This window comes from Ascaphus truei, chromosome 5 (assembly GCF_040206685.1).
Source record: "Ascaphus truei isolate aAscTru1 chromosome 5, aAscTru1.hap1, whole genome shotgun sequence".
In the NCBI taxonomy this organism is placed as follows: Eukaryota; Metazoa; Chordata; class Amphibia; order Anura; family Ascaphidae; genus Ascaphus; species Ascaphus truei.
In genome coordinates, this window is record NC_134487.1 from 209,381,678 (window position 1) to 209,401,254 (window position 19,577).

Below are 19,577 nucleotides of genomic sequence, written 5' to 3' on the forward strand. Positions count from 1 at the left end.
TCAATGGGCGTTTGGGCGCTTTCTCTTTTTTTTTCTTTCCTAATCAGTTTAGTTATGCAGCAAGAAAACAAAGCACAAGACCACTAGAGCCGAGATGGCCAACCATGTAGCCAATAGACATAAGTGGCTAATTGGCCATCAGTGTGGATAATTGGAGTTTGTCAAAAAAGCTTAACATTTTTTTGACCTATATCTGATAAAACTAGCTTTTATTACAACGGACGGTGCACCAGCAATGATTGGAAGAAAATCGGGATTTGTTTCTCGTTTGAAGCAGCATTTGAGTGAGAATAGTGTGAAAAACAGTTTGCCCTCCTTCCATTGCATTCTGCATCAGGAGAATGTCTGTGCTCACAGATCCGTCACGTTAAAAACTTTGATGGACATGGTTGTGAAAATTGTGAAGTTTCCTCATCGATCGACAGTTTGTTGAGGCCTTGAACGAATATGGTGATTGTGATTTTGATGATCTTACGGACTATGCAAATGTGAGATGGTTAAGCAGAGGAAAAGTTCTGGGACATTTTACCTATTTGCTTCCTCAAATTAAAGGTTTTCTGGTTGAGAAACGTCAGATAGAAAAATTTGCTGACATTAAGAACCCTTCTTGGCAGTGTGATTTACATTTTCTTTGCGATATCATGGCTCACTTAAATAAATTAAACGTGAAGCTGCAGGGAAAGGGTAAAGTAATATGTGAGCTGGCACAGCATATTCAAGAATTCAAGTCAAAACCGAACCTCATTCTGGCACAAACTGAGAAGGACGATTTGACGTATTTTGCAAACCTGACTAGATTTCTAGAAAAAAAAATGGAGGAGTGTGGTCTACTCGACGTGAAGCGGCAATTCTACGTAAACTGGATAAAAAAACCTGTCCCAGAAATTTGAATCACGTTTTTCGGATTTCAATGACTTCAAATTGGCATTTAAATTCTTGCGTGATCCATTCCACTTTGATATTACAAATTCAAGCAAAGAAATTTCCACCCTTCTGTCTTTGGACAAGCGCAGGCTTGAAGATGATTTGCTTTCTCTTCACAGTCTGGAACACTTGAAAATTTACCTGAATTTTTCAATCACAGATATGTGGAAATCTATTCTGACTGACAACGATCTCCCAACTTTGAAAACGGGCATTTCAAAATTATTGTCCATGTTTGGATCACCGAGGGTGCATTTATCGACGTTCTGTACGATGGGATTCATCGAGTCAAAATACAGATCTCGAATTGTTTATGTCAATTTGGAGGCGGAAACAAGATGTGCATTGAGTACAGATATTCATCCAATGTTTCTGCAACTTATCAGAAAGAAGGATTGCCAAATTTCACATTAAATTGTCTTACATTTTCAATTTGAAGAATTTTCATCATTTGCGTCTCAGGCAGTTGTAACTGAGTAGTCAAAGTGTACGTGTTTTGAATAAACTTGTTCAAACAGTGTGTGTTGTTTTAAATGTTCGATTTCGTTTCTCAATTTTTACATGGTGTGGCTAATTTCACTTCGCCACACCTATGGCTACATTGAAAAATAGGTTGCCCACCTAGGCACGAGAGTATATGTAATGGACACACAAAAATACAAAAAATACAACCAGTGTTAAAAAGTGAAAAAATGTAAGGTGAAAAAATATATATATAAAAGAGGATGACCCACTACAATGTTAAGGGAGCACAGATGATAAACGCAGAGTAAACTCAAAGAGTACTGCCCTTACAACAAGACAGTAGGTCAATCTCAGATAGAACTGTGCAGAGTTGCAGGGGAACGTTGGAACACTGAATCCTCTTACTGTCCACTCTCTCTGTCAGGCCAGCTGTTTGTCACAGGTCAGCGTAATTCGGTGATGTCACGGATTTGGGCAGCGATAGGCGTGGCGAATGTCAGTTCGCCAAAAGGCGTGGATAACAGAGGAAATCAGCTGCTTAGGTACTGCACTAAAACCAGTCTTGTTAACGAAGGAAACACCCAGCGTGTATAACCAAGTTATTTAACTGCTAACGCATCCAATTAGTCCAGATAAGAATAGCATTTAGGCAAAACCAGATCAAATTATCTTGGACCTACTTTACCTCTGGGCTATTATTTGAGATTTCTACCTAAAGATCTGGCAGTAGAGTGTGTATCAATTAGCAGCACAAACAAGTCTCTTAGGCTTTTTTCCCGCTGCGTCAGGTAGTGCGCGCAGCCGCTTGCGCGTTCCACACCAGCAGGGGTATCCTTCTTGAGCCGGTCCCCCCTCGCTGCACGGCTCACAACGTGCTGTGACGCGTCAGCCGCCAGGGGATGCAAGAAAATTGTGATCCCGAGCGGTGACGCGTCACGTGGTGAGCTGATGAGCCTATCAGCGGCGGGGGCGGGAGCGGGAGCTGTCAGAGAGCTTCCTCCACAAGGTAGGGGGTGGTGTGTGTGTGTATCAGCGTGTGTGGGGAGGGCATTTGTGGGGGAAGGGGGAGGGAGCGGGAGCTGCTTACCTTCCAGCAGCCTGCAGCAGCTCCCTCCTGCAGCCCGGGAGACCGAGCCCGTGGAGGGAGGGGGGAGTAGCAGATCTCTCCGCTCAAACCACGCCCCCTCCGCTCAAACCACGCCCCCCCCCTCCGCTCAAACCACGGACGCCACTCCTTACAGACTGCAGATAGCGGTCTGTGCCTCTCAGCGCGCTGCCTGCATGCAGTGCGGGCGCGCTGACTGAGGGAGAGGGGCCGTAGCCTTATGCAGTCCCTGTTAGCAATCCTTATGGTGGCTAATACTAGCACTTTACAGACACTGATTCAACCCTAGGAGTCTTTAAAATAACCCCCTTCCCTTTCTTTTCAACCCTTCCTATATACCCACAGTATAGTACAGTGAAGCGAGTTTGGAAAATGTTGGGAGCAGGGTAAAAGAGATGAGCAACAGAAGAGAGATCTGTTTGATTCTCTTGCCACAATGAGATCCTCACTGTTGCACAATTGTTACTTTGCCTCAGGGATATAATTTGATGTTACTGCCAGGTAGCAGAATGTAGCAGAGTCTGTGTTTCTCAATTAGCAGCACAGACAAGTCTCTTAGGCCGCAATTATACTGGCGGTGCGCCCGACGTCATGCGTGCGAAACATGCACTGCGGGCTGGAGGCATCGGAAGGCGACATGGAGGCGTGGCCGTGATGTCACATGAGCGGTTCGCCTTCAATGGCTGAACCGCTTACGTGACGCGTCCGTCGCGCTCCAAAAACAATTTAATTTGTCACCTGTTATCTGCCGCTCCGTAGCGCTTCAGCGGTCGCGCGCACTATGTGCGCCTTCATTGAAATACATTTATTTGTTCTGGCGGCGCATGCCGCCAGTATAATCGCAGCCTTAGGCATTCCCTTAACTATAGAAGTCTGGGGCAAGAGTTCTATTTTGACATGGTATAATAGACCAAATATTTTGCAACCGGAAAAGCCAGCTTGATGGAAGGTACTAGGAATTAACTCTAATAAGCCTTAGTCTATCCTTTTTTTGCTTTCTCTGAGTCCTTCCATGACAGTGCACACAAAGGGAAGTTAGTCACTCCTACTTTGGGGTAAGACCATCCTTTAGGCTTAAAAAGATCTTGAGACCCCGAAACCGTAAATTTTACTTCTAGTCAAGCTGAATAGGTATCCAAACAAATCATTATTTTTATTTCCCTTTATTTCTCTACAGGACAGGATTGTACACTCATAGAGGGACTCTAGAGAAAGAAAAATAACACTAAGGACATTTTCTCTTTTTTTGGGGATGTCCTCAAGCAGTCCTGCTAACTATTTTAATGGACACTCAAATTGTTTTGCCATGTAAGCTTCATTAGAACAAAGCTTAAATCAATCTTGGTATAGAAGGCACTGAGGCAGCATAACCTCGACTTTTCCAAAAGAAAAGGATAAATAATTTAACTGATACTCTATACTTCTCTGTGTGGTTTACACATCCAGACAGTGAAGCCCTTTTTCTTCTGAAACTGGAACCGGAGGTCTGAGTGCAAGCCACAACTGTAATGAATCGGGGAACACGTCCTTTGCAACATGTTCCCTCCTTACCTGTATTATCTCAGACCTCCGCTCTGGCACCAGCGCGTGCGCACACCCCTGCTCGGCTTACAGAGCACACGTAGCTCTCCTAGTGTGCCACGGAGCTTAGCTCCGCTCCCTCGGACGCACCGCGCTTCTCTCACACGCGGCACACAAAAGTGACGACGTGCACCGCTCCCCATCTGTGTGGCAAGTACTTGTTTAGCCCACTTGTTTCCTGCAGCCACTCCTTGCCTCCGCGGAGGCCGCGCCTCCGCTCCGCCTCCTTTGCAACTGGTTCCTGTTAAATACCCTGTAGTTCCTTTCACACATCGCTGAGCATAACTTGTTGTAAACAAAAACGAAACCGCGTACAAGCTCTAGGTGGTCCGGCTGCAAATGCACAGTGGCACTGTTGAAACCGTGTATGGAGCTGAAACCGGATGATGGGGTAAAATATCGCAGTGCAGTTGTGGTATAACCAATTCATTAGGGAGGACAGGAGGGGAACAACACGGGGACTGTAAATAGTGAAATGAAATCACGAAGTCCACATAGCCCCGGCGAGCCCGGTGTGGAGTAGCCTCACTCATGATTAAACACCGTCCTGTGTCCCTTCTCAGCTGCTTCCCCGTGACGCTGCCAGAAAGTGTGCGTCTCCCGTATGGCTTCCGGTGGTATAATGAGATCCTCACAGACGGCAGTAGAAGAAAATGGATCAAGAAAAACAGCTGCTCCAGGAAAAAAGGTAGGGAACTCACCAGCAATGGAGGATTAAAAACTAATTTATTGAACTACATAAAAAACCAAGAAACAAACAGTGCAAACTACTCTCCCACGCGTTTCATGCCCACTGTGGCGCTTTCTCAAGGAGTGACATAACTTGTTATAGCCTTGAGTTCCTGCGTCCATTGTGCCTTGCTCCCTGTCCTGTGTTCTCCTGCAGTTAACCTTTCGTGTACCGACCTGGCTTGACATTGGAACCTCTCTGGATACTGACCCCGGCTTACCCTCGACTCTGCGGATATCTCAAACCTAGACCACAGCTATACGGACCACCACGATTCTAACCTCTCCAACCTCAGACCACGGCTATACAGACTTCCACGATTCTGACCTCTCCAACCCCAGACCACGGATAACGGACTTGACTATTCTAAACTCTCCATTCCAAGACCTTGGCAAGTATCGACTAACCCACTCTCTCAAACCCAGACCGGCTACGTATGACAATCCGCCAGCCAGGCACTCTTCCACTGCTGTGGGTATGTGGTTTCCTACTTCCCCACCTCAGTACTGGGGTCCTGTCTTGCTCGTGGGCAGCGCAAGCATTACAGTATGCTCAGCCAACGAACATGGACACCCCTGAGGTTGGCCAAGCCCTGTCTTTGATTTCTGAGCATTTCCAATACCTGGATAATCAGATTGCTTCCCTAACTCAAAATCTGGCCACAGTTTCTCTTAACCAATCACAATCCAGAATTATCAGACCTGCTACTTGTCTGTTTCTTCCCCTGAAGCTTCTCACTCCCTCTCCCCACGTCTCCCCACACAACAATCGATATGTGGGAGATCCCCATGGATGCCGAGGTTTCCTCAATCAATGTGACATACAGTTCGAGTTAACCCCTTGCAGCTTCTCTTCTGACAGATCTAAAGTGGTGTATATTATTGCTTTATTAACCGGAGACGCATTGGCATGGATCTGGGAGCAGAGACCGGAGCTTACCCAAGACTTCCCATGCTTCAAGAAAGAATTTAAGCAAGTTTTTGATACCCCTGGCCGTAAGATGACCGCTGCTTCTTTTTTATTTCACATTTCTCAGGGTCACAGACCGGTTGCAAAATACGCCTTGGAATTTCGGACCATCGCGGCAGAGACGGGCTGGAACGATGAGGCGTTATCTGCAGCTTTCTGGCAAGGTCTCTCAGAGACATTAAAGAATGAATTAGCTGCTCAAGAAAGACCTACGGTGCTCAAGGATCTTATTGCCATTTGTATTAGTGTGGATCAACGCCTTCAAGAAAGGAGGCATGAACGCCATCACTCACGTTCTCTCACACCAACTGCTCTTGTTACCAGTCTGTCTCCTTCTACTTTCCCAGCTCTTGAGGCTCCAGAACCAATGCAGTTAGGAAGTCACCAGCTCTCCCCTTCAGAGAAACGTCAAAGAACTGGAGGATTATGTCTTCACTGCGGACTGCCGGGTCACCTGGTGCTTCACTGTCCCACGAAGCCAGGAAACGCCAACACCCAATGAGGTATAAGGGGGTCTCATTGGGTACCATTTCCTCTTCCCCTCCTAGTAAGAGAGGTCTACCTAACAGGGTCATGCTGTCTATCTTCCTTGAGGGTCCTGGCTTCCTAGTTCCTGCCTTAATCGACTCCGGGTGAAATTTTGTGGATCAAGATTTCGCTATCAAACATAAAATTCCTCTGATCAAGAAATCAATACCGGTGGGTCTAGAGGCTATCGAAGGACGTCCTCTCCAGCCAGCCTTCATTTCATTGGAGACTCCTACTCTTACTCTCTCTGCACTAGGGACGGTCACAAGGAAAAAATATCACTGGATGTTATTCATTCACCCTCTGTACATGTAATTCTAGGCCTTCCTTGGCTTTAACAACACAATCCGCTTATACACTGGACAGACAAGAGACCTATACAATGGGGTGTTGCCTCGGAGTTTGCTCCTGACTCCTCGGTACAACTTATCGCTGGCGTAGTGTCACGGTTGTGCTCGCCATAAACCTGGGTCGGACCGCGAGGCTGAGGTGGGGTTGTAAAAGCACCGACCTTAGACCGCGCAGGCTGATCCGGATTGCGCAGTTCGTTGTCATATATCGCAGGATCAGGATAGGAGAAGACAGCGTCGTCATTGTACAAGCCAGGGTCAGGACAGGAGACATCAGGATAAACATTGTTCAAGCAATAGTTCGGCAACATGTAGTCAGGAGAGCCCCGCTTCAGCTTAGGAGCGCGGGGTTGGCCTCTGCGCGTGCGGCGACCATGGCCCATGGTACTGGTCTCAGGAGGTGGAAGACAGACCAGATTTACACACCGCCTAGCTGCACGGTTAAACCAGTGCTACAGCGCAAGAGTCCTGAGCGGGCTAGGGAATCCTCTGTAGCAGCGCAGGAACCAGGACACGGCCTCTCTAGATTAGGGAAAGAGTAGGACCCAGGAACCAGGAAGCTGTAGATACACAGGGAAACCTCTGCTTCAGTGCAGGAATCCAGGAGACTGAAGGACGCAGGGTGAAACCTCCGCTTCAGTGCAGGAATCCAGGAGGCTGAAGGACGCAGGGACGAAACCTCTGCTTCAGCACAGGAGAACAGGAAGCTGAAGGACGCAGGACGGAACCTCCGCTTCAGCACAGAAGAACAAGCGGGAGCTTGAAGGAAGCTGAAGGACGCAGGGCAGAACCTCCGTATCAGCATAGGAGAACAAGCGGGCTTGAAGGGAGCTGAAGGACGCAGGGCGGAACCTGGTATCAGCATAGGAGAACAAGCGGCTTGAAGGAAGCTGAAGGACGCAGGGTGGAACCTGGTATCAGCATAGGAGAACAAGCGAGGGCTTGTGGCAGAACGATGGTGACATCCAGTAAGGACTATGCTCGGCAGGTAGCATTGTGGGAAGACAGCACTTAAAGGCCAGCGGGCCAATCCCCGGAGGGGGGTGTGAAGGTACTGCTCCAATGAGTGAATGCAAGTCTAGGTTGCAGTGATACGCTGCACAGCTGCAATAGATACCAGAGGGAGTGTGTATTGCTTTGGTGAGTGAATCCAGGCTGCAGCAAACATCAGGAGAGGTGCTCCAGGACTGCACATGTCTGCAAGGTAAGGCAACCAGTAAACTGCGGAGCGGATTCCTTACAGTACCCCCCCCTTCACGCGAGACCTCCGGGCGAACATGAGCACACATAGAGTTGGGGGACCGGGAATTGTTGCTGAACCGTCTAGGATTGGGGGTAGAGTCGTGGTCCAGAGACTCGTGGTTACTCCTTAGTGTACCCCCACCCCACGGTGAAAACTGCGGCCAGACAGGACCATCCATGGGTCTCGGAGACATCGAGTTGTTCCTAAAGTTGTTTAGGTGAAAAGGGAATCCGCAAACGAGCAGTTCCTTGGTGAGTACAGTTCTAGGAAATGAGAGTGGTAGAAGAAACATCCTTGGTACATGGCTCGCCCCGCAAAATGACTTGGAAATCCAGGGCTGTGAAGAACCAGAGGGTTCCAGAACAGAAACGGCAGAAGAACCCCTACAGGAAGCCCAGTCTTTAATAAATGAACCGGAATCTAGGATCAGCGGCCCTGATAGTTGATCGAATACACCAGGAGGAACTTTGTAACAGAAAAAGTCTTGGCTGACCACTGCATGTTGGAATTTGCAAGGAATTTTTCCTCTAGAAGGCTCCCAGGTTATGGTTAGTAAGGGTATAGGCTGGTTGGAAGCATCTCCCGGTATTGGTATGGAAGGTGACAAGGCAAGCAGTAAACCAGGCATAGGGACCGAAATCTTGGGATACGTACAGAGTATTTCCAACTGAGAGGAAATAACAGGGGCAAACGAAAATTCCGAGGGACAAAACCATGGTTTGGCAGGAGCAGAGAAGCAAACAACAGTAGAGCTCTCCAATACTGGGAAATCTTCATTGGAAGATAGTATTGTCAGTGAATCAGGAATAGACCTTGGGATTTTCATATCAGTATCTTGAGAAAAAGGCAGAGCCAGGGTAGTGGCGGGAGGGAAGCTAACATCAGAAGCTGAAGTCTGTACCTCAGTGACAGGGACCTGAGAATCAACAAGCAGCAAGTATGAACTATGAAAACTCTTAATGACAGGCACCTTAGGAGTACAAGGAGTCTTTTCCGAAACTGCAATGGCCCTAACCACAGGGGTACCTAACCTGACAAAAACATGAATAGGTGTGTTTTCTAGTGCAAAATCTCTGATCACAGGACTCCTAACCGATAGTGAGGGTGTCTGGGTTTGATTAGAGAAAAAATCAGATGTATTGATAAGTGACTTAGAAACAATTACTGAGGTTCTAGATTTGCTGGACATGTGAGAAAAAATACCCTTTAAGACAGGAGCTTTAATTTCTTCCCAGAGTAACCCCATGTTTGCTGGGGCATATTTAGACACAGTACTGAGGAACTGGGTTTCAGCAAAGGCAGGACAGCTAAATAGCTTAGATTTAAACCCCAGGACTTGGAATATAGGCATGGTGACCTCAGACAGTACTAAGGGAGTGACCACAGATATGCTGATCTCTGGGGAATTAGCCTGGACAGAGAAATCAGGAGGACCCCCAGTCAGGATAATCATTGTAGGAAGAGCTTCAGAATCAGAAGGAGACTCATTACCTCTCAGAGTCTCAAAACTAGTAAGACACAATTCAGCGAAAAGGGAAACAGTGTGCAGGCTTTTTACTAATCTATATGAAAAAGCGTCACTTTTGGGAGAAAACCGTGCGTCAGCAAACATTCCTGGGAACACAATATGAACCCCAGGAGGGACATACAGACTACTGTATGCTTTTAACCCTAAGCTTAAAGAGGAGAAGAACTCAGACAGTACACGGGGGTTAATCATAAGTGTACTGGTCTCTGAAGTAGGTATTTGGTAAGGAATGTCTGGGAAACCAGAAATTACTGCAGACTCCATAATGTGGGAACTATGCGCTGAAGCAGGAATCACCGCTATGTGGGCGACAGGCTGGTTCAGTGAAATACCCGGGAGAAGGAACTCTGCGACCAAGCTTAGGGAAAAACCTGACTCCTGACTACATTTATCAGGAACCAGAACTTTAGCCGAAGTCTCCGGAGGCGAAACTGCAGAAACTTGAGCTGAAGCAGGGGATTTATAGCAAAAAATATCTGAGGACTCCGTACGGTTATGGGAATCCCTCAACGCAACCACTGCTGTCTGACTTGTGGATTCATTCTGAGGCTAAAACGAAGGCATTAACTTGGAGGCAGCAAGAATTTACAGGGGTTAATGCAGACAATGCCTGAGAGTAGAACATAGGCAATCTTCTCTCTGTATTAGGAGAGACCAGGAATCTCTCCTCTGGAGCTAGGGGCGTAACCATGGCTGGCAGAGAACAGGGAATTATCAAAGGAGACTCAGAGAGCTGCTCCACAGGGGTTAATACAGAAATGACCCTGGGAACAGAACTTAGGGATTCTCTCTCTGACGGGGAAAGCGCACAGGACTGCCTAGCAGAGGTTAAAGCTGGAAAACCCTCAAGACCTAAAGAGAGGGATTCAGAGCTAGAAATAGGGGGACTAAGGGACTTATTCTCTGATACTAGAACCTTAGTGTTAGTTAGTGAAACATATGTACTCTCCAGGGGAACCTCACAGGACTGATCGGCAGGGGTTAACGTAGACATATCATTAGTGTCAGGGAACCCGGGCATACAATCAGAGCTAGGGACTGTGGCAGTTACTACGTTAGGAGATATTGCTAATGGGTTCGTTTGGTCATCTCCCGGAGAGGGAGATATGTCCCCCGGTTTAGCGACAGGACTGGCAGCAGAGGAAAACCGCCAGTGGACGGCGTTAGCGGCCAGGGGGCGATCCTGTTTTAATAAGCAATCATCCAATACCACGGAAAGTACATGCAGCGTGTCGTGAGCGAGAGCCACCATGACGGAAGGGTCCGGGAGTACTAAAGGAATGTCCAATGATAAAGCCAGGGCATTGAGTGTACTACAGGCGTTGACCAGTTCCACAGGACTTACCTTATCCCCAGTTAAAGGGGAATCAGGGGAGAAAACACTGTTTTCACTGGCCAGAACACTGACCAGATACTGTTTTAAGTCTCTGAGGCAGTAAGCCTTACAAACCAGATCATTATGGCATTTCTTTTGCAAGGGAGTTAAGCCCTCCGACATAAACGGATCTTCCATCAGGGGTATTATATCGCACAAATAATCATTCTCAAACTGGGACTGGTCTACAGACCGGGACAGGTTTTTAGGAAAAAATTACCAACCCGCACCTCAGCGGGGTCCGAGTTTGTGAGGCCGAGCATACTGTCACGGTTGTGCTCGCCACAAACCTGGGTCGGACCGCGAGGCTGAGGTGGGGTTGTAAAAGCACCGACCTTAGACCGCGCAGGCTGATCCGGATTGCGCAGTTCGTTGTCATATATCGCAGGATCAGGATAGGAGAAGACAGCGTCGTCGTTGTACAAGCCAGGGTCAGGACAGGAGACATCAGGATAAACATTGTTCAAGCAATAGTTCGGCAACATGTAGTCAGGAGAGCCCCGCTTCAGCTTAGGAGCGCGGGGTTGGCCTCTGCGCGTGCGGCGACCATGGCCCATGGTACTGGTCTCAGGAGGTGGAAGACAGACCAGATTTACACACCGCCTAGCTGCACGGTTAAACCAGTGCTACAGCGCAAGAGTCCTGAGCGGGCTAGGGAATCCTCTGTAGCAGCGCAGGAACCAGGACATGGCCTCTCTAGATTAGGGAAAGAGTAGGACCCAGGAACCAGGAAGCTGTAGATACACAGGGAAACCTCCGCTTCAGTGCAGGAATCCAGGAGACTGAAGGACGCAGGGCGAAACCTCCGCTTCAGTGCAGGAATCCAGGAGGCTGAAGGACGCAGGGACGAAACCTCTGCTTCAGCACAGGAGAACAGGAAGCTGAAGGACGCAGGACGGAACCTCCGCTTCAGCACAGAAGAACAAGCGGGAGCTTGAAGGAAGCTGAAGGACGCAGGGCGGAACCTCCGTATCAGCATAGGAGAACAAGCGGGCTTGAAGGGAGCTGAAGGACGCAGGGCGGAACCTGGTATCAGCATAGGAGAACAAGCGGCTTGAAGGAAGCTGAAGGACGCAGGGCGGAACCTGGTATCAGCATAGGAGAACAAGCGAGGGCTTGTGGCAGAACGATGGTGACATCCAGTAAGGACTATGCTCGGCAGGGAGCATTGTGGGAAGACAGTACTTAAAGGCCAGCGGGCCAATCCCCGGAGGGGGGTGTGAAGGTACTGCTCCAATGAGTGAATGCAAGTCTAGGTTGCAGTGATAGGCTGCACAGCTGCAATAGATACCAGAGGGAGTGTGTATTGCTTTGGTGAGTGAATCCAGGCTGCAGCAAACATCAGGAGAGGTGCTCCAGGACTGCCCCACTCTGCAAGGTAAGGCAACCAGTAAACTGCGGAGCGGATTCCTTACACGTAGAAACCTATACTTCCTGAAGTATATGCAGAGTTTATTTATGTTTTTGATAAAGTCCGCTCTGAAACTTTACCTCCGCACCACCCTTATGATTGCCCCATAGAGCTTCTGCCTGGTGCCATCCTTCCTAAAGGCAGATCCTAGCCTTTGTCCCTTCCTGAGACTAAGACTATGTCCAAATATATCCAGGAGAACTTAAAGAGAGGGTTCATTAGAGCTTCTTCATCTCCAGCCGGGGCTGGGTTCTTTTTTGTTAAGAAGAAAGATGGTTCACTCCGTCCATGCATAGACAATAGGGGTCTTAACAAAATAACCCTGAAGAATCGTTATCCCTTGCCACTCATCTCAGAATTGTTTGATCGGCTACAAGGTTCTTCCATTGTTTCTAAACTATCTTCGTGGGGCCTACAATCTCATACGCATCCGACAAGGGGACGAATGGAAAACGTCCTTCAATACGAGAGACTGCCATTACAAATATGTGGTCATGCCTTTCTGGCTCTGTAATGCCCCAGCTGTCCTTCAAGAATTCGTGAATTATATTTTTCGGGATGTCCTCAACATTTTTGTAATTGTCTACCTGTGACGATTCAGGGGATTCCTTCCCCTTCTTTCTCTCCCTCTGTCCCATCTCCTTCCAATCCCTCTAACCTTTCCCACTCCTGTCCCGCTCCGTCTACCTCGCTCACTAACCCACTGCCTCAGCGCATGCCCCGCAGGTCTCGCGCGGCCGCGCGGTCCCCGAGCCCCTGCAGTGACGCTCTGGGCTATGGACCAAAAGAACGCTCATGGATACCTCTTCGTCAGATCCATGCTCCCGGCTTGTTGAAGCGATTCCACGCCAGGTTCCTGCACAAGCCTTATGGGAATCGTCCTGAGGCAGATCCTAAAAAGTGGGGGGTGAACTGTAAGGAATCGGGGAACACGTCCTTTGCGACGTGTTCCCTCCTTACCTGTCTTATCTCAGACCTCTGCTCTGGCACCAGCACGTGCGCGCACCCCCGCTCTGCTTACAGAGCACGAGCAGCTGTTCTAGTGTGCCACGGAGCTTAGCTCCGCACCCTCGGACGCACCACGCTTCTCTCACGTGCGGTGCGCACACATGACAACGTGCACCACTCACCAGCTGCGTGGCAAGTACTCGTTTAGCCCACTTGCCTCCTGCAGCCAATCCTTGCCTCCGCGGAGGCCGCGCCACCACTCCGCCTCCTTTGCTACTGGTTCCTGTTAAATACACTGCAGTTCCTTTCACACATCGCTGAGCATAACTTGTTGTAGCCTTGAGCTCCTGCGTCCGTTGTGCCTTGCTCCCTGTCCTGTGTTCTCTTGCAGTGAACCTTTCGTGTACCTTTCGTGACTTTGGAACCCCTCTGGATACTGACCCTGGCTTACCCTCGACTCTACGGATATCTCCAACCCAGACCACGGCTATAGGGACTTGACTATTCTGAACTCTCCATTCCAAGACCTTGACAAGTATCGACTATCCCACTCTCTCCAACCCAGATCCGGCTACGTTTGACAATCCGCCTGCCGTGCATGCTTCCGCTGCTGTGGGTGCGTGGTTTCCTACTTCCCCACCTCAGTCGGGATCCTGTCTTGCTCGTGGGCAGTGCAAGCATTACAGCAACTGACTCAGGTCTCACTGGTTAGTTAGTTTGAATTTCACAGTCATGATTGGCCTATGTAGCTCGATCTGTGATTGTACCACGTAGCATCCATGCTCTGATCGATTGGCAGCCCAACTCCATAGTTTCAGATGGAGGCCAAGATCTATGTAAAGAACTGTTGATCTCATTTCCAGAGATCATTCTGATCCTGACGTGGAGGTGACCTTAGTGGTGTGCTAGGAAGCTGTGCCAGAGACACCTGAAAATGAGCCTGGGAGCCTATTTGAGCAGAGATTTTGAATTGCACCAGTGAGGTCTGGACAGTCTCTATTCCACAGGAGTGGAAGCAAAACCCAGGTAAGCCTTGGAAGTGGCACCTGGCACATAGGTAGCTAGTATTCGCCCCGTATTCTCTGTTTTGGAGAGTGTAAGCTTTGTTTGATTTTGTGCTGTGGTGGCTGGCTCCGGCTGGAATGAATACTCTTTATTGAACTGCTTTGTCCTGTCTGGTGCCTTGATCCCCTTGTTAATTTCTGGTCACTAATGACAGTAATCAATGGCTTGACATCAGGTAAAACAATAGTCCATAGTACAGACATATGATTACAAGTACAGACATATGATTACAAAGGCAGTCTCTGGTCTTTAGAACAATGTATTCTGATGGTTAGCGCCACAGTCTATTACTCGTAGTTCAGGAGTTACAGAGTAATAGTAGAACAGCCAGATTATTAGCCTTATAGCATGTCAGCATAACAACAGGCAGTAGAGCAAAGTAACAGGTTCTGCACCCAAATGCAGTACATATCCTGCAGTGTTCCTGAGCGCTCTGCCTCAGCTCTAATATACTGGAGGGCTAGCAGCTTTGTTAATTAATTCAATGCATCTGTGAAATTGGCACTTCAGCTTCAGGTACATTAGAAACAAAGAACTGGCTCAGACAGTGACAGCCTGCCTATTAAGAAGGGACAGGGTATATTTTCCACACAATGCAGCAAACAAAAGTTTGAAATTGTCAAGAAAAAATATTTCCAAGCTGAAATCATATTATTTTGTTCTGAAGGACAGGACTGAAATGAAACTACTTTAGTGCCAGAGCTTTATCATGTCTAATAACTTTCTAATTAACAATACAGTATATTTCTTACCTGGTTTTACAACTTGCCACTCATGAGTGGGATAAAATACTTCCTGATCCTCTGGGTCCTGAACATCTTCTACTATTGCTTCTATATTATTGTCATCTTCAAAATCTTCTAAAACTGTTAAAGCATATCCCTTTTAACAGAAATGATATACAAATGTTAATGCATATTTAACACTGTATTCACAAAAAATTATATACAGTGGTGAGAAAAAGGTTGTGAACCCAATGATAATTACGGAAATTCTATAGTTTTTCCATGACAACCTTTTTTTAATCAAAACCAGTCATTCTTAAATATCCAATAGGGGTTATATTAACCAATTCCATGTCTTTTTAAACAAAATGATGTATAAATTAGACAAACCATTAGTAATTGAGAGGCAGGGTATGTGAAAAAGTTAGTAATTGAGAGGCAGGGTATGGGAATAAGTAAGTGAAACTCTGGTTTTATCAGCTAAATTAAAGGGGATAATTAGAATCAGGTGTTTAAATAATTAGGTAGATCTTCAAGTGTGAGTTTGGGAGGCCCCACCCTATATAAAGATCAGAAACTTTGTGAGTTTGGTCTTCATCGTACAGGTGTGTGGAAACATGTCATGCCACAGTCAAAAGAAATCTCTGAGGACTTCAGAAAAGCAGTTATTGATGCTCATCAGTCTAGAAAGGGTTACAAAACAATTTCTAAGGATTTGGGGCTCCACCAGTCCACTGTCAGACAGTCTATAAATGGAGAAAGTTCAAGACCACCACAGTCACTCTACCCAGGACCGGTCGTCCTACCAAAATCTCTCCAAGAACAAACCGGCAAATCATCCAGGAAGTCACAAAGAACCCCAGAGTAATATCCAAGGATCTTCAAGCCACTCTTGCCTTGGCTAATGTGAGTGTTCATGACTCAACTATCAGAAAAAGACTGAACAAGAATTGTGGAAGGATAGCCTACATGAAATCACTGCTCTCTAAAAAGAACATTCATGCCGACTAAAGTTCACCAAAGAGCACAAGATGGTCCACAAGACTTCTGGAACAATGTTCTCTAGACAGACAAGTCGAAGGTAGAATTTTTTGGCCTCAATGAGAAACGTTACTGTATGTTTGGTGAAATTCAAACATTGCGTCCCACCAGAAGAACCTCATTTCAACCATCATGCATGGTGGTGGGAGTGTAATGGTTTGGGGCTGCTTTGCTGCCTCATGATCTGGACTGCTTTTCATCATTGATACAACCATGAATTCTGCATTGTTCAGGAAGATTCTAGAGGAGAATATCAGGCCATCCGTCCGTTAGCTAAACCGAAAGTGGGTCATGAGTTGAAGCAGTTCTGTAAAGAGGAATGGGCCAAAATTCCTCAAAACCGATGTGAGAGACTGACCAGCAGTTACAGGAAATGCTTAATTGAAGTTATTGCCGCTCAAGGGAGTGCCCCCATATACTGAATCTAAAGGTTCACATACCTTTTCACACATGGATATTGAATGTTGAATAATTTGTGGATAAATAAATGTTGAAAAAGTATCATGTTTGTGTGTCATTTGTTTGATCAGGTTATCTTTATCTATTATTAGGACTTAGATTAAAATCTAATAACATTTTAGGTTTGAAATATGTAAAAGTCCTAAGAGGTTCACAAACTTTCTCTCGCCACTGTATATATGGTAGCTGTGTGATAATGGAGAAGATCTGTGGAAGTCCCATTGCAATTTCTTCTATTAATACCAAAAATCCACATGCAAATATACTACATGGCTACCGTAAGTTAGAATAATTACAGTAACATATTGCAGGAAATAAACCCTTTGATGCCCGATGGGCTACCAATGTATTGCAAAGGAATGCCTTCAAGCACCAAATGTGTAACCATACAACACAAACTCACTAATGCTCAATTAACTACCTATCCTTTCAATACAAAAGAGTAATGCTTTACTAACAACAATACCACACAAGAGGTTAACCTAATTTACCTGATAGGACTTGTCATGTTAATATCATGAGATATTATGTATTTTAATCCATCTGGTGTTTCAAGGGTTAATGGTGCAACAATGTGGGTTTAAAAATACAATATATTGGGTTTATGACAGGTGAAGACCTTTTCTGGGTCTGTGCGGGCTTCAAAGAGAACTTAATTGGGGGCGGCCTGTCCTGGATAGCACACTAAAAGTGGCACATGTGGGGTTTAGAGGGTCATAAGTACTAACCAGATACTATTCTGTCAACCTCAAAGAAGCCTCAACATTCGTGAATAATTACTGGTGCATTCCAGAGAGAGGTAACACACAGGGTATGTTTTCGTTGAAGGACTTTATTAAAAATGAGAATATCATGTGTCTTCATCTGCTGTACATGCTAAGAATTACATGTGTGTATTCGTGGCGGGAAATGGCATATAATAAGACCAAAGTAAAGAAGATGAATTAGAGCACTATGGGTTTTCTTTATGCAAAATTTATTGTGCCAAATAGAAACACGTTTCGGCCTTTAGCTGGCCTTTATCAAGTGAAAGTGGCATAAAGGCCAAAATATTGTGTTTCTATTTGGCACAATACATTTTGCGGGAAGGTGAGACAGGAAAGTATCCCCTTGAGGTAGTGGCACACACCTAACAAATTAAAACTCGGTTTTATTAACGTAATTAAAATAAAGTGTACGGGATTTGGAACAAAACAAAACAAACACGTGAACATATAATAAAAATCGGAGTGTGATTACACAAGGGTGACTGATGATATTGCAAAAACACTTAGAGAGTATATAATTAAACTCTTCTACCACAACAGAATTCGTGTATGTGTGTTTAATTTTATCACAGTTGTCCTGTTTAAATGAACAGAGAGAGAGAATTCCCTGAATATCTTGAGACCCTATTATTGGTTGGGTTTCTCATGAAAATTGCATATTTCCCATAATATCTAAGTCTGCAAAATCTTAGGTAATTAACCAACTGTCTAGGTTGAAGAGGTGTATATGACAACAACCTAAACCTTAAGTGGGTGGGTATAATAACCCCTCCACCACTGGGCATTGATTACTTAAATGCCCAGTTAGGTAATACTGGAGACTGTCCAGTATTAGTGTCCTCTGTGGTGCTTTGACCAGTAATCAGCTATAATGACGAAGCCTATTGGTGAAACGTACGTTGGGTACGTGTGACGTCAGCAAGCCTGCGACGTCGGCTGACTCGGAGTGGCAAGGGAGTCCTGTTAGTCTGAGCGTTTCGGAGACTGTAGCCATGGACAGCAAGAACGCTCAGACTGTGTATACATTGCAACCCTAGATAGATCCTCTCTGCACTCTGCTATCAGCTTCATTATAGCTGATTACTGGTCAAAGCACCACAGAGGACATTTTCCTCTGCTATGCAGTCTCCAGTATTACCTAACTGGGCATTTAAGTAATCAATGCCCAGTGGTGGAGGGTTTATTATACCCACCCACTTAAGGTTTAGGTTGTTGTCATATACACCTCTTCAACATAGACAGTTGGTTAATTACCTAAGATTTTGCAGACTTAGATATTATGGGAGATATGCAATTTTCATGAGAAACCCAACCAATAATAGGGTCTCAAGATATTCAGGGAATTCTCTCTCTCTGTTCATTTAAACAGGACAACTGTGATAAAATTAAACACACATACACGAATTCTGTTGTGGTAGAAGAGTTTAATTATATACTCTCTAAGTGTTTTTGCAATATCATCAGTCACCCTTGTGTAATCACACTCCGATTTTTATTATATGTTCACGTGTTTGTTTTGTTTTGTTCCAAATCCCGTACACTTTATTTTAATTACGTTAATAAAACCGAGTTTTAATTTGTTAGGTGTGTGCCACTACCTCAAGGGGATACTTTCCTGTCTCACCTTCCCATATTTCACCTTCCCCAGTGGGCACCACCCTTCGCGCTAGTGTTCAGGGATTTTTAATTATCTAGACACCCTCCCCGTCCTGTGTTAGAAGCAAGGTTTCCCCTTTTTGCCACTCGGGGCATTTGTATACTAACAATACATTTTGCATAAAGAAAACCGGTAGTGCTCCGATTAATCTTCTTTACTTTGGATTCACTCTGGATTATTGTCATGTTAGTATAATAGATTTTTTAACGTTTTTTTTGGTGTGCACCATTTGCTCTATTTTGCAATATAATAAGACCAGACACGTGAGGTACAGCAGCTGGTGAGGGACAGAAATCCAAATTTAGTATTCCGAGGGTAATACTTCATCTCATTGCTTCCGTCATTAGCGTCTGAATTTATTAATGTCTAAATATTAGGAAGTTATGAGTGTGGTTATATACTGAGGCATGGTTTAAATGTTGTTTGTAGCAGTTTTTTTTACTCTTTCATAAAACTGTCAATCTCGCAGTTGATTTAAAACAGGGGTGGGCTTATATTGTTTAAATGGGGAAATATAGGATATAAGTCTGAGCAAAGTTATGAAAATCAGATTTTCAAAAGAAGTATGTTTTTGGACCAAATGCGTGATTTCTCATTTCTTCGCCAGTGACCTCTCTGGGAGGAAATCCTGATATATGGTAACGTAATGTTAACGGGATTTCTGTTTATGTTTTATCCTGTTATTTTAAGAAACTGTCCTGTATTT

General features: G+C 45.8%; 1 protein-coding gene across 3 annotated transcripts in view; it reads right to left on the reverse strand.

Moving 5' to 3' along the window:
- Positions 1 to 19,577, reverse strand: part of SIL1 (SIL1 nucleotide exchange factor) — an 82,621-nt gene that overhangs the window by 41,453 nt on the left and 21,591 nt on the right. For 2 of the 3 annotated variants that reach the window (XM_075601626.1, XM_075601627.1), the window contains exon 3: positions 14,975 to 15,104. The exons of the other annotated variant lie outside the window; for it this stretch is intronic. In XM_075601626.1, coding sequence (XP_075457741.1) covers positions 14,975 to 15,104 — 130 coding nt within the window. The remainder of the gene's footprint in view (positions 1 to 14,974; positions 15,105 to 19,577) is intronic. 3 annotated transcript variants of the gene reach the window in all.